Source organism: Lissotriton vulgaris, chromosome 10 (genome assembly GCF_964263255.1).
Source record: "Lissotriton vulgaris chromosome 10, aLisVul1.2, whole genome shotgun sequence".
NCBI lineage: Eukaryota > Metazoa > Chordata > Amphibia > Caudata > Salamandridae > Lissotriton > Lissotriton vulgaris.
This window is the reverse complement of record NC_141698.1, coordinates 8,373,237-8,387,881: the sequence shown is the minus strand read 5'-3', so window position 1 is coordinate 8,387,881 and position 14,645 is coordinate 8,373,237. Positions and strand designations below refer to the sequence as shown.

The 14,645-nt window shown below is 46.6% G+C and overlaps 1 protein-coding gene across 2 annotated transcripts in view; it reads left to right on the top strand.

Moving 5' to 3' along the window:
* The window catches only part of HUWE1 (HECT, UBA and WWE domain containing E3 ubiquitin protein ligase 1), a 1,800,886-nt gene that overhangs the window by 92,448 nt on the left and 1,693,793 nt on the right, over window positions 1-14,645 (top strand). For both annotated transcript variants that reach the window (XM_086940169.1, XM_086940170.1), the window contains exons 2-5: window positions 897-965; window positions 8,882-8,980; window positions 9,676-9,882; window positions 9,967-10,119. In XM_086940169.1, the coding sequence (XP_086796295.1) occupies window positions 921-965; window positions 8,882-8,980; window positions 9,676-9,882; window positions 9,967-10,119 (504 nt within the window). In that variant the 5' untranslated portion in view covers window positions 897-920. The remainder of the gene's footprint in view (window positions 1-896; window positions 966-8,881; window positions 8,981-9,675; window positions 9,883-9,966; window positions 10,120-14,645) is intronic.

The following is a 14,645-nucleotide window of genomic DNA, read 5'->3' as shown; positions in this document are numbered from 1 at the left end:
TCCCGGCCTCTGTCTCATCTCGGACCCCGACCATTGCGGAGACTCTACCTCCGGCGCACTCACCCGCCTGCCACCTCTGAGTTGGAGCGCACTCTGCTGTCACCGTCCCTGCACTCTCGTCTCAGTCTCCGCTCTCTCTCCCTTCTCAGTCTCCGCTCTCTCTTCCTTCTCAGTCTCCGCTCTCTCTTCCTTCTCAGTCTCCGCTCTCTCTTCCTTCTCAGTCTCCGCTCTCTCTTCCTTCTCAGTCTCCGCTCTCTCTTCCTTCTCAGTCTCCGCTCTCTCTTCCTTCTCAGTCTCCGCTCTCTCTTCCTTCTCACTCTGCGCTCTCTCTTCCTTCTCACTCTGCGCTCTGTCTCCCCTCTCACTCTGCGCTCTGTCTCCCCTCTCACTCTGCGCTCTGTCTCCCCTCTCACTCTGCGCTCTGTCTCCCCTCTCACTCTGCGCTCTGTCTCCCCTCTCACTCTGCGCTCTGTCTCCCCTCTCACTCTGCGCTCTGTCTCCCCTCTCACTCTGCGCTCTGTCTCCCCTCTCACTCTGCGCTCTGTCTCCCCTCTCACTGCGCTCTGTCTCCCCTCTCACTGCGCTCTGTCTCCCCTCTCACTCTGCGCTCTGTCTCCCCTCTCACTCTGCGCTCTGTCTCCCCTCTCACTCTGCGCTCTGTCTCCCCTCTCACTCTGCGCTCTGTCTCCCCTCGCACACCCTCATCCTCGCACACCCTCATCCTCGCAATTATGTGGCACTGAGTATTTCAAGGTTAAAAAACCTCTTCCAAATGTAGCCTCTGCAGAGCCGACGTAACTCAGGATGCACATATGGACGTGGTTTTCGTTTTTCCTGTGGTTTGGCTTTTTTAATTGTGGTAAATTGTTTTTTGATCTGTTTTTTTCCTTCTGTAGAATCTGACCGCTGACGATATAAATATGAAAGTCGACAGGACAAAGTTGAAGAAAACGCCCACTGAGGCGGTAAGTCTATTAATCCGTTAAATAAGTAAAAGGTGCATGTGTGCATTGTGGTTTTTCCTCTTGTTAGTCCCTCCCTACGCTTAACAATAGTAACTACATATTACACTCGGCAGTTCCACATATATACTATACATATTGAATGTGCGCCTCTCTAAATAAGGTTGACACATGACTCCATAGGAAATAAAATTATAATAAGTTTGACCTGAGCACAGTTTACCAATTTGCGCCTAACGCGGAGAAAAAAAAAGAATATGGGAACATCTAAGATCATCCCATATTTGGTGCTGAAAATATATTCAGCTGTTCAATTACGCTTTTTATTCTAAAAGGGCATGCAGGGACATAGGACTTGGTGTAGATTCATAACTGTGTACGTGAACAAGATGCTGTTCGCAAACCTAAGAAGAAAAACTGTACAAAACATAAGACCGTTGCTTAGTGATTTGCACATAGATGCATACGTACGCCTGCCTACTTAACATTCCATCTGTTTTACAGTACTAGAGAACGAGGGGAAAATCTTTCTCCACCTGTGCTTGCCTGGCCAGGTCTGGGGGACTAATTAATCCCCTGTTTGAACCAAATTTGGGGGTTGGGAGGAGCTAAATAATTTCGTCCTCGATCAGTAAGGTGGGTGGTCCCAGTTTTACTTGCCTTGCTCAAGGGCAAAGTTTTCTTCTAGTGTGAAGCGGCTACTTGCTACCCTAAATTGTGCCCCTCAACCACACTTCCTCAGACACTGCCAGTGTGATGGCAGTAAACCCTACATCCTCTTTTCCTAGCCAAAGATTACGTGGGAAATTGTCCTTTGTAAGAAAGTGCCCTCTTTGTGCATGGTTGCCCCCACTTTTTGCTAAACTGCTAATGTACTTTCACTGAGTGTGCCCTTGGCTCCTGCCAAACAGGTACCCAGGACCTATGTCTTTTCTCTAAACTGCATTAAAAACAAAACCCAGTTGGCTCTTTTTGTTCACAGGTAAGTCCCTTGTGAATGGGACCCTAGGTACTAGGGGCAGTGTGGAATTTAATGAAAATGCTTCAAGAGGTCCTCTTGTATTAGGTCGTTTTTCAGAGACCATCTTAGTGTCCAGGTGCATAAGCCTTTCCCTGGTTTGCTGTGTCCCCCCATTTGCAAGATGGCGCGGACTGAGTTGTGCTTCACCTCGCCTCCCCCACCTGAGGGGTGGAGTTGGCAGAGGTGGGCATACCTTTCTGACTCACTTGTTTTTCGCGCCGGTTCTCCTGCCCAAAGTGGGAAGTTGTAGCCAGTGGGGACCAGTTGCTCAGAGCAGGAAGTGGCCTGGGGAAGCTCAAAGGCGGCAAGCCTTTAAAGCTTCCCTTTCGTGGACCCTACCCTTCCTGGGGGAGGAGGCTTGGCACCTTGTCCCAGGATGTGCATTGTTTCAGGCCCGAGAGCAGCAGGCCCTTGACCCAGGGGCCCAGGAACATGTCTGGTGGTGGCAGCTGAAAGTCGCCACTCAGCCTGGACACTAGTGGTAGGTAGTTTTTCAGGGGGGCTCTCTAAGATGCCCTCTGTATGCATGTATGAATTTCATTAAATCCCACACTTGCATCAGTGGGTTTAATATGCTGAGAAGTTTGATACCAAACTTCTCAGTCTTCAGTGCAGCCATCATGGTGCTGTGGAATTTGTAATGACAAACTCCGAGCACCATATACTCTTAATGGCAGCACTGCACTAACTATGTCTATGAATGGACTTGGACACAGTAGGGGTACAGGGATCATGTGCTTGTACCCTCACCACTGGTATGGGTCACCCAGCTAGAGGAGTGACTGAACTATGCCAGGACAGTGGGTTGTAGGCATGACACTCCGGGATGTGTGCCATGTCGACTCTGCACTATGACACACAGCCTGCACAGGCAGTGTCTGAGTGTAATTGTACCTGACCTCTAAGGGTAGCACAATAAGTGCTGCAGCCCTTAGAGGTCTTCCCTGGTCACAGTGCCCTGGGTACCTGTGGTACCATTTGCCCGGGGCTGACCTGTGGACAGAAATGCCAATTTGGTACGGTTTTGGGGAAAACACCGGCCCTGGGAACCTGATTGGAAGGGACCTAGGGCACATCAAGTGCATCAGTAGTCTGGCAAAAAGTGAGGGGGGTTACAATAGAAACCCAGCTTCTCACACCCCCCTGTTTTTTTACTCTGTTGATCCCATGTCCTTCCTCTGCACTTTGGTTTCCCCTTTTTGTCGATTCTAGTTTGCTTTGGAAATAACCACAAACAAAACTAGTTGACTTTGCCTATGCTTGTCTCAAGCACCATCTAAGGCGTGGCCATATTAAGGAGGCACACAGTACCCCTGCCTGTGGTAAGGCATGTGTAGTTGTCTAAAGAGACCTTTCAAAGTTGACGGGGGCAGTGAGAGGCAAATACTTTCATACACCCATGCTTCTTTCACAATAATATGAGTGGTGTTGGAAGCTGGGTCTGTATATACTAGAACAAAGTAAGGTATGGTGTGCAGAGTCCATTGAATCCACAGAGGCTTACAGAGGTAAAAGTAGATTTCATCGTACTCTTTTGTGGTAGTGTGGGCGAGCAGCAAGTCTTTATCAGAGGGTAGTTTTAAGCATTTATTGTACACACTTCGGCAAGAAATGACTTCACACACTCAGACTGACCTCAGACCAATTGTTTGTATAAAAGATATTTCTTTAGTTGTATTTTATTTTGAGAACCAATCAGGACTTGGTACAGGTAACTAAAAGTGTACTTTTCAAGCCAGGTTGACAAGAATATGCAAGCTGAATGAAATTGCCTTTGTTACAGGTTTGTAAAATATTTAAAGACCGTTGACATTACTTTGTAATTATTTTTTCTACTCAGTGTGCTATGCCTAGATATCACACTGGGACATTTCCTAGACAAAGGTAAGTAAACCACAGTTGCTTGGGTTTTCATACAATCTCAACTAGACACTTGATTTTCAGAGGGAAAACAGTCAGTGCAGTCCTATGGGAGATATTTTGATTATTGGTTTGCAGGTAAGCAATTGGTTATGAGGGTTGAGTTTCTGGGGTTAAAACAAGGGTTCCCCCAGAGTCAAGGATGCACTCAAAGAGCACCCTCTGCAGCACTAGTGCGGCCGGGTACAGAGTGCGGTGTCCAATGTTAACCAATGGGGCTACAGGGCCCTCGGGTTAGCTGTTCTCCAGCAGGCATCTCGTTTGTGGGAGCAAAGCTTCTAGAGATTAGCTCGGGGTAAAGGGGGATCCAACTTAGCACCCAAGGTGCACCCCCTGGGGAGGCCGGGTGCAGGGTGCTGAGCTGGTGTTGGGTGCCCTGTTTTCAATGGGAGATCTCTGGTCGGGACAGGCTGCAGGTTTGAGCAAGGAGGCTTCCTCGAGGTGACCACTGGTTGGAGAGTTAATTTAGAATGCTGGGGTTTGCCTTGACGGTTGGGCCACCCAAGGCCATGGGGCGTATGGTGCAAGGGGGTGTTTAGTCATCCGGTTTCCTTACCAGTTGCAGTCTAGGGACCCTCCAGATAGACTGCAGGCGGCAGCTGAAGGCTTGAAGTAGGTCAGGGATCACCAGATCCCTGGTCAGGTTCAGTGGGGGGGGGGGACGGGGGGGACTCCTCGTGTTGTCGGGCCACTCACACTCTGGCTGTGGGAGTCCGGTGCAGAGTGATGTAGACTCTGGGATCCTGCTGGAACCACAGTATGTGACTTCAGCAAGTCCAGTGCTCACGGGAGACAGCGCCTTTGCAGGGAAAGTCCTCTGGGTTCTGGGGGCTGCTGAGACGCGGCGGTTCCGCTGGAGCAGGTAGAGGTCGGGACAGGCTAGTAGGGCTTGGGGCCAAGGCTGTTGGTGTCCTTTTCTTTCTTCAGCACGGCTCTTCTGTCCTTGCTTGTCAGAGGAGGCAAGGTTCGGGTTGCCCATAAATACTACATTTAGTTGAGTTTCAAGTAGGTACAGGTTGGACCAAGGGGGTCCCTTCCTTGGGGATGGTATACCCCCTCTTATGCCACCCTCCAGTGGGGGGGGGGATAATCCTCTGGTTAGCTGGGTCTCCCCATCTTCAAGATGGTGGGGACTGACTTATGCTTCGCCTAGTCTCCTTCAACTGAGGGATGGCGTTGGCAAAGGTGGGCACACCTCTCCTCCTATCTTAGTTTTTGTGCTGATTCTCTCTCCCAAAGTGGTGGTCAGAACCGGTGGGGGCCAGTTGCTGGGAGCAGCAAATGGCAGGCACAGCTCAGAGCCGGGGGCCTTACCACTGCTACATTAGCCCAGGGCCCGCTGTACTTCTGCTAAATCAATTGCCTTGGTCATTGGTGTCACCGACTTCAGTTGACTCATCAGAACTTGAATATATCATTGAAAAATTTTCTGTCCACCTAGATTCCAGTGTATGTACATCTCTGGATGGGGAAGTAAGGTCCCTAAAATAGTGACCTGGATAAAAAGGGCATTAAAGAGCTGAAATAAGATTATATTCAAAACTGCTTTGAATAGGGGCCCTCGAAATAAGTTTGGCCCAGGGCTCCCAGAATCCTTAAGATGTCTCTGCGTGTTAGATCATTTGAGCGTAGAGAAGGCTTATTTCTGTCTTTTTTCTTTGTGTCCTTTATGCATGTCTATCCTTGCCAGATTAATGCTGTGTGTGGTGTGGGAGTGGCTTTAAGCAAAGATTGTGTATAAATCTTGATGTTCATAGCAATGCATTGCTTTATTACCTCTGTGCTACAAAGAGGCCGAGTATCGTGTATGACCAGTACAACCAAACCTGGCATTTTGCCTCTGGCGTTGTAGTTTCACATTATTCGCATTGTATTAGCTTAAAAGTCCTAGCATGCACGGTGCCGTTGTTCAAACATTCAGAAATGCCTATTCATGTCGTGCATTGCCTGGGCCCTCCTCACAATTTGGAAAAGTCCATGCTCCTCATTTTATCAGCATTGGGTAATTCAACGCCGAGGTGGCCATTTTGGGGACAGGACTCTGGTAGCGATTCCTGCACTAAGGACAGCAGCCTACTGAAATGTATATTATTGAGAGTGCGACCTCAAGTTAACAGATTTCTGCAGGGGGGCGCGCTTTCGTGCAATCAGTCTGCTCCTGAAATGTTTTCACTTTACGCGGCCGCGAGCCAGACTGGCCGTGTTGGTCAAACAGGGCATCTAATTAAATTAAGGAAAGAAAAGTTAACAGAGCAATAAATGGAACAAGCAATGGCCGCGATAGTGAAAGTAATTAGGCCAGCGATGCGAGGAAGAGATAAGAAAGGCAGATGGTGGCTGCTCGTGTTCACGCGCACATGCACGCAAGCTTTATGCCAGGAAAGCTTTTGGGTAGCACTTTGAAATGCCCCTTACTACAAAGTCTAGCACAGTGCATGCGCTGCTCTAGGCTCGACCTAAAAAGTTAATGAATACCTTACATTGAACAAGCATTGGCAAAGCCAGTAGTTTTCATTTATGAGACCTATTAGCCCTGCCAATGATTTTTAGACATGGTGTATATGCAGCATGTCTGAAAAGGTAAAAAAAGTACCATGACATGCCAGTCGCATAATTTTGTAGGCACACGCTAACATGGATGCTTGCGCCTACAAAATGAAGTGACCATTTTTTTATTTACCAATCCCAGATGGTAAAAGTTGCTCAAATTGCACTTTATTCTTTATTGGTATTGCACTAATGTGCCAAAATTGTACTTTTCGGCACCCGAGAAAAAGTTCTAATTGAGCTTATAAAAAAATACTTGGCAGTATTCACATACATTAAACTGCAAGTTCTTTGGCAGCATTTACATGCATTACACTACACTCTGCGCTGTTGTCTTTAATTGTTTGCCTGCCTCCTATATTACTTTTTAGCTTCAGTCGTCAATACATGTTCATCTAGAAAATGTTCAATAACCTTTATTCTACAATTGATTTTTCTCATTGCTTCGTCACTTTCATTTGACTCAACCTACCTTTCTTAACCTCATGATTACATGTGTCTCCTGAATCAAATTGAGGTACTGGCTTTGCAAGGCAAAGGTGGCCACGAAGCAACAAGCCCTACCGGCTGAATATCTAGCGAATGTTTTCGTGAAGTATTCTTTGCATGTTACCTTCTTTCTATTTAGTGTGGATTCCCAGTTAGGTGTAGAAATGGTTCCCGAGTAGTGTGATCTGCATGAGGGAATTGTAAGACATTGAGTCTACATTTTTGTGGCCAAAGATTAGTTTATGGGAATGTATTCATGGTGCTCGTAAATACCCTTGTGGATCTGAAACGTGTGATATTTAGAATATCACATAAATTATGCCTAACTAAGAAGGTTTGAGGAAGAGGTGTCTCGAATTAAAACTACATAGCTGTTTGAGGATATTATGGATACTTATATTAGAAACTAAAAGAAAAGGGAATTGCCCTTATTTTCAGGAGAATTAGATACAATATTGGGTCCATAAAAGCGGTTCCATTTCATTTCACTCAGTGCGGTCACTGTAAGAGATCACTAGACCCTATTCTGCCTTGATAAAGTGGGAATAGCCACAAAATTCTTGGGTATCCTAGCTAGTGGCCTGCTTTGCCTACCTTCTGTCCTCTTCCGACTTGTTAGCGTTCAACTGGCCAGATGTTTTTAACCTTCTAAAAACCTTATGAACAAATAGTCTTCACATGGCGATGTGGCCGTGCATGCATATTTTTGCGGATTGTATCAGGGATACTTGCCTACGTTTCGGAAACCTATGCCCAGAATCCTGCACTTTGATTATAGGGCCTTTCTGTTAAGCACGCCTAATTCACTGTCCCAAAGGAGATCTGACTGGGTGGAATTTATAAACCCTGCCTCACACGAGGGGCATTCTTTACAGCTTTTACTCTTCTCTCCCCTGCCACATCTTGCATGCTACTCTGTCGCTAGTCTGCTTCTCCTCATGGCAAAACAAAAGGGTTTGATGAACGGAGTGTTGAACATTGCAAGCACTTGCCCCCAGTCAACTGATCTGGGTTTAATCCATCGTTCTTTAGCCCACTCTGCCACCCCAGTTCAGACATGGCCATATGCAAATCAGTCTGACCCTGTGCCTCATGGGAACAGTCCAGTCCGAACTGCCAAGCCATGTCTTCCCTGGACCGGAAACCAGCATCCTGGGTCTGGTTTGTGGCTAATCGGCAGTCTTCAGCCAGGCTAGATTGAATCCAGTGGCAAAGTGAGCAAGGGACCCACGTCTGGGGGTGAGTGCTTGCAATGTTCAACACTCAGTCCATCATCCCCTCTGGTTTTGCGCCCTCCATTTCATGGGCTACCCCATTGCTCACCCATCCCTGATGAATAGTTAGATTCTTCGTGTCTTTTTAAAAAAAAAAAAAAAATTTATCTTTTTGTGGTCTAGCGGCTGCTATTTGTCAGGCATTCAATAACTCAAAATTCCGTATATGCATTTAGCATTTTTTTTTCTAATTTACCGATGTAAATGTCGTCTGCCACCGTGGTCAATAAAAAAGGAAAATGGCACTCGTTTCTTTTTAACTCTGTGGAGCACCACCTGCAAAAATCCATTTTGGTTTTTGACGCAGGCAAAAATATTGGATTTACCAATGCATGAGGTGCAGTGCATTAAATGGTATGGTGCGTTCAGTAGGAAATTGGGTTACTGAAACCAGAATTTCATGGGACGTTTGGGTGATAATGTAATTTGGACACTAATAGATGTCACTCCATTTGGGTTTTGCTTTCTTCTAATATTTACTTTCATGAAGTGATTTCTGCGATTCTTGTTTTTTTATGAGGCTCTAGTGCTAGATTTATCACCTGGGTTTGTTTCACACTGTTGAAGTGTACTGATTAGCCATGTAGAAGAAAGCGGTCTTTCTGCACTTTACATCCACACTGTGGTTGTTGCTTTCTTCTCATCATTTATTTGTTCTTTCTGTCCAGCCTGCGGATTGCCGAGCCCTGATTGACAAACTCAAGATTTGCACTGATGAGCAACTTCTACTAGAGCTCCAACAGATAAAGACATGGAACATTGGAAAGGTAACCTAAAACCCTTCTGAGACTACAACTTCTGTTATTTTACAGCCAAATGTGTTTTAACTGTTCTAGTCTTAGCTCGAATTTCATGAGACGATTCGACTAACAACTGTGCAGAAAGCTTAATGTTTTGGTGACTTGAGACATAATTTTTTTTTACTGCGGCCAATTTTTGTTGCATGTGTCATTTTTGTTGTGCACTTAGGTCTACTCTGGCAGTAGAACATACTTGCTCATTGAGAACCCATTGTAGCTTGGGTCAGGAGCTTTTTAAGGTGGTGTGCCTGCCTGAGTATTCGACTTAGTGAGCATGGCTGGTAGTGATGAGGTTATAGAATAGGTTTTTACTAGACTGTATTTGAAGAGCTTTAAGGGAACTGTCTTGTATTTAACTGAGATGAACGTTTGTTGTGCATAAAGTGTTTAAAAGAGCTGGGTGGAAAAATGCCTATTGGCGATGTTTTGGAGAAAGCATTTAAGTGAATGTAATAAGGATGCAGTACGTGCTGTTTGGCCTATGTGATTAAAAGGGTGTTGTGAATATAGAAGTGTCCTGCTTTGAGCGCTATGGGTGTAAAATTAGATGGGATTGAAACCGTTGTCAGAGTCCTACATTTGGCCCATGTAACAGTTTTCTTTTCTCCTGCTGGCTCCTTCCATGCCTGGTTAAAGCTGGTTTCTCGTGTTTCCCATTATAGTGTGAGCTTTACCACTGGGTAGATCTGCTGGACCGTTTCGATGGGATCCTTTCCGATGCTGGGCAGACGGTAGAGAATATGTCCTGGATGCTGGTGTGTGACCGGCCTGAGAAGGAGCAACTCAAAGCCCTCCTCCTTTCTGTGCTGAATTTCACTGCTTTGCTCATAGAGTATAGCTTCTCCCGACATCTGTATAGCTCAATTGAGGTATGTTGTCTTGGATACTTTCTGGCACTGATTAAAATCTGCGAAGTTCTGAAATTGTAAATCTAACTTTGTTCTTCTTCGCAGCATTTGACAACCTTACTGGCTTCTTCAGATATGCAAGTAGTGCTGGCTGTGCTAAACCTCCTGTATGTGTTCAGCAAAAGGTCTAACTACATCACAAGGCTGGGCTCCGATAAACGAACTCCCCTGCTTTCACGACTTCAGCATCTAGCAGAGGTGAGTGTCGAGACAGGGAGTTAGAATGTTGGCCTCTTGCTTAGTCTTGGGGAGATCTGTTGAGTCTTGGGAAGCACATGCAGTGTTAGTCTTTGTGGACCTTTGTATGCCAAGTGGGTTATTGGCTCTTCAAATGGTGTGCATCGCTTCGGAAGTCTGTGCATGCTGTGGCTTAACTACAGGAAATGATACAGCATCTGTGGTGCCAATGAGTTTTTCCTAGTGCTGCTAACCTAATGCACTCAATTGCATCATTTGTGCATGTATAAGGACCACAGAAGGCCACAAAAATTAAATGTTCATGACTGTCTGAAAATCTCCAAGTAATTACAAATTTGCAAACATTAGTCTGGAATGGGCCCAGAAACAAGCTTCAGAATTCCCTGCCCCCCACCCCGCCTCCCTTCACTGATGCAAGGGGCTGCCAGAACCCTGTGAAATCTTCCAACGAATGATTCTTCTATCGACATCCCACCTCCTCTGCCTAAACACCAGTATAGCTACTCGAGGACTCGGGAGTGGAGGCAGTTTAAATCTAAATTAATTCACCACTTAGCCTGGGGATTCCTTAAAGCACTTAAATAGAGAACCTTCTTTTCTGGCAGCGAGGGGGTGATCTGTGCTGAAGAGTAATGTCTTGCAAATTCTTTATTAATCTAAACTTAGATCAGTTTAATGGATCACATCATTACTCTCCAATTGGATTTTGGTTTAAATCTTTCTTTTTTTTGTTGTTTTTGTTGTTGTAAGACTTTATTAGCAGTTGTAAAATGTTCATTACAATACTCGTGTGTCTGGAGACCAGTTGTCATATAGTCAGTGAGTCGACTTTGGTGTTACACAGCTATTCAGCCAACAACCTTCCGGTCCGGCTGCAATAGTGGACAGTGTACTTGGGACATTCAGCAATAGTTAGAGAAAATTAAACGTCTTACTTTTTATTATTTTTATCTGAACTATAGACTCATTAGGAATGATGAACATTATAGAAAAATATCAATATACATTCAACCGTTCACATCAGTGGGTTTCCTCGGATCACTATTCTATCTCTTCCCTTGTGGGTAGTATAAACTAACACTCCCATGTGTGCCTAGACCCCCTCCCACCACTTTTCAATATTCTGTGTCAGTCCTCTAGCTTGCCCTCATCTCCAGAGCGATCATCTTCTTCTGGAAGAGGTTCACACAGGTCACCCCGATACTTGTTCCAAGGTAGCCATATCAAGTTCCATTTGCGTGGGTTAGCTCTTATCTTGTATACCGGTTGCTCGGTTACCATCAATCTATCCATGTTTCTGCACCATTGTGCCGAAGTCTGTGTTTCCGCCGCCCCCCATTTCTGCGCTATATCACGCTTGGCTAACATTACTCCCACTATTACCCACTGTTGTCCCTGACGTGTCAAATAAGTCTTTCCCCATACATTCAGCAAACATACCCTCGGATCCGGCGTGAGCGATACTTCTAGAGTTTGGGAAATGGTCCGCATAATGCGTCTCCAGTATTCACTGATGATCGGGCAATCCCAGAGTGTGCAGCAGTGTCCCTTTCTCTCCACAGCCCCTTAAACAGTTTGGATGGTCAGTCCTATGCAGTCTGTATAAGGTAGTTCTGGTGTAATATACCCTGTGTAGTATCTTAAATTGTACCAGTCAGAAGCGGGCCGAAATGCCCGCTTCTCGCGAGGATGCCAATGTGGCGTTCCAGTCCGTCTCGTCCATTTCACTCAACTCTTCCTCCCATTTCTCTCTTAATTTAGTTAGTGGATCAGGCAGGTTGTTCAACAACTTCCGATAAGTGAGGGACGTGGCACCCGTTTGCATAAAATCAGTGAGCAAACGGTCCTCCAACGGGGAGGATTCGGGGACCTTTGACCCCGGCTCAATTGCCGCCATCAATGCATGTCGTATCTGTATGTACATGTATGTCTCAGTAGGTCCTAGGTCATACTGCTGTTGTAATAGCGAGAAAGGAACCATACCAGTATTTGTCCACAAGTCACCTACTGTGGTAATCCCTATATTGTCCCATTGGGTGAACCCCTTACTATGTCTCAAACATCCCAGTGATTTAGTGTCCCACAAAGGTGTACGTTTAGTTATCACACCCCCCCATTAAAGCCTGGTCTGTGATTTATGCCTGAGTATTACCGTGTGTTTACTGTGGCCCATCAGTTTTGTTAGAAGACTTTTATTGTACAGTGGTGCCAATAGACTGTTTGTGCCTAACTGTGCTCTGTCTGCTAGATAATCTGGGTCCTCTTGTGGTGCGTGGATTCATTGGTTTAGTTGCGACGCCCAATAGTACAACTGCATATTTGGTAAAGCTATTCCACCGTCGTACCAGCCTCGGTTGAGTTTTATATGCGCTATTCTCCAGAATATATAGAAGACGTGGAAGCGCCTTCATTTTAAACAGTGCCGCCCTTCCTAGCGGCGGTAACGGCAAAGTTTTCCAGTGTCTGACGTCTGCCTTCAAACGAGTGAGCGGAGGTATCAAGTTTTGGTCATAGTGTATCGAGGCGTCTTGGGCGACGTATATTCCCAGATATTTAAACGAGGCGTCTGCAATCGTCAACGGGCAGTCGCTGTGAAGGTCTGGCAGTGGACCCTTCAGCTCATAGATGACAGATTTCGACCAGTTGATAGTATAGCCAGAGTTAACACCATGTTTGTTGCATATTTCTAATAGTACCGGGATACCAGTGGCTGGGCTGGTCAGGTAGATTAACATGTCATCTGCGTAGAGGGAAACCCTGTCTTCCCAGTGCTTCCCCCAGCTCACTCCTCTCATTAATGGGGTGGCTCTGAGTCGCTAACGGTTCTAGGACCAACGCAAATAGTAAGGGGGAGAGCGGGCAACCCTGTCTCGTTCCCCTGGCCAACTGTATTTTTCGAGAGATGTCCATTGGCCTCCACATGCACGACGGATTTTGTGTACAGAAGTTTTATCCATACGATAAATTTAGGGCCGAAGCCCATGTGTGCTAGGACTGCGAATAGGTATTGCCATTCCACCATGTCGAACGCCATCCTGGCTTCCATCGATAATGACTGCTGGTTCCGTTAGTAAGGGGGCTCGTGCCAATGCGCCATGTACACGTCGTAGATTCAGCGCCGTACTCCTATGGGGCATAAAACCTGACTGGTCCGGATGGATCAGGTGGGATAGGTGGGGCATCAATCTAGTGTGTTCGCCAGAACTTTTGCTTCAGCTTTGAGAAGCGAGATCGGGCCGTACGATGTACACTCGGCGGGTGGTTTACCCAGTTTCGGGATGGCCAAGAAACCGTTCGGTGCACGCTGCGCTTTATAAATGTTTTAAATTAGAAATTAAATTAGAAATTATGGCCACAATGGTTGCCATCTGTTGATCCAAGGGCAGGATCCCCCGCTCTAAGCTATCCTTTAGCATGGCCAACAATGGCCCACTTAGTGTGTCCGCCATTGTTTGGTACCATTCAACCAGGATACTCTTGGGGCCTACCGCTTTTCCTGTATGTAGTGCGTTGATTGCTGCCTGTATCTCCTCTACCGATAGATCTGCCTCTAGTTCATCCACTGTTTCCTGGGGTAGAGTGGGGGTTCGTACAGTCTGGAGGGCCAGTGTTGCTGCATTTGCTGTGACTTCCACTTCCGGGGTATGTACTCCCTGGAAGTGGTCCGCGAGGATTTCTATTATGTCCGATGGGTGCGAATGTAGCTTCCCAACCGGGTCTTTCAATTGCAATATGGTCCTACAATCCTCTTTCTTTTTATCCAGCCAAGCCAGGAGTTTACTGGCCTTGACACCTGTATCATACTCTATTTGCTGGTGCTGTTATATGTTCGAGGCATGTGGGCTGCTGAATTCATATCTGTGCATAGGTCTCCGTCTAGTGTTGGGTCCGGATGAACGCACATTGTTGTCCTGGAAGAGTCTTTGAAGTATCACGAGATGGGTGGCTCCTCCCCTGGACTAGTGCGCATGGGCATCGACTCCATCCCCAGATTGTTTTTTTCCGCCATTGGGTTCGGATGTACATTGGTTCACTCCAGTCGGAATCGATATAAAACTTTCTTAAGGCCAAAAGGCCTTTAGCTTTTCGTTGGTATAGTCTTGCGTTCGGTGCCCGATTCTTCCAGCTCAGTTCCGAGCCGGATTCCAGAGAGCCGCGTGCTTTCGACGCTGAAGGCCCAGTCGACGCAAGAGACCTTATCGACGGACCATCATGGAACGGAGTCCGTTCAATAGATGTCCCGTGTGCAACTCCAAGTATCCCCACATCGACGTCCACCCGGTGTGCAACAAGTGTCTCTCGCCGGATCATGAAGCCAGCTGCATGGCTTGTTCCCGTTTTCGATCCAAGAAGACTCTTCTGCATCGTCGCGCTGCGCGCCAGGAGGTCCAGCAGACTGCACCGGCGCCACTGGACATTTTCGATGCCGGGGATGATGAAGGAGCTGAATGGGAAGTTCGTGAGAACCTGTCGAATCCCGCGTTGTAGGTCGACTCAAACTACGACGAGGATGTTGAAATGCTCGA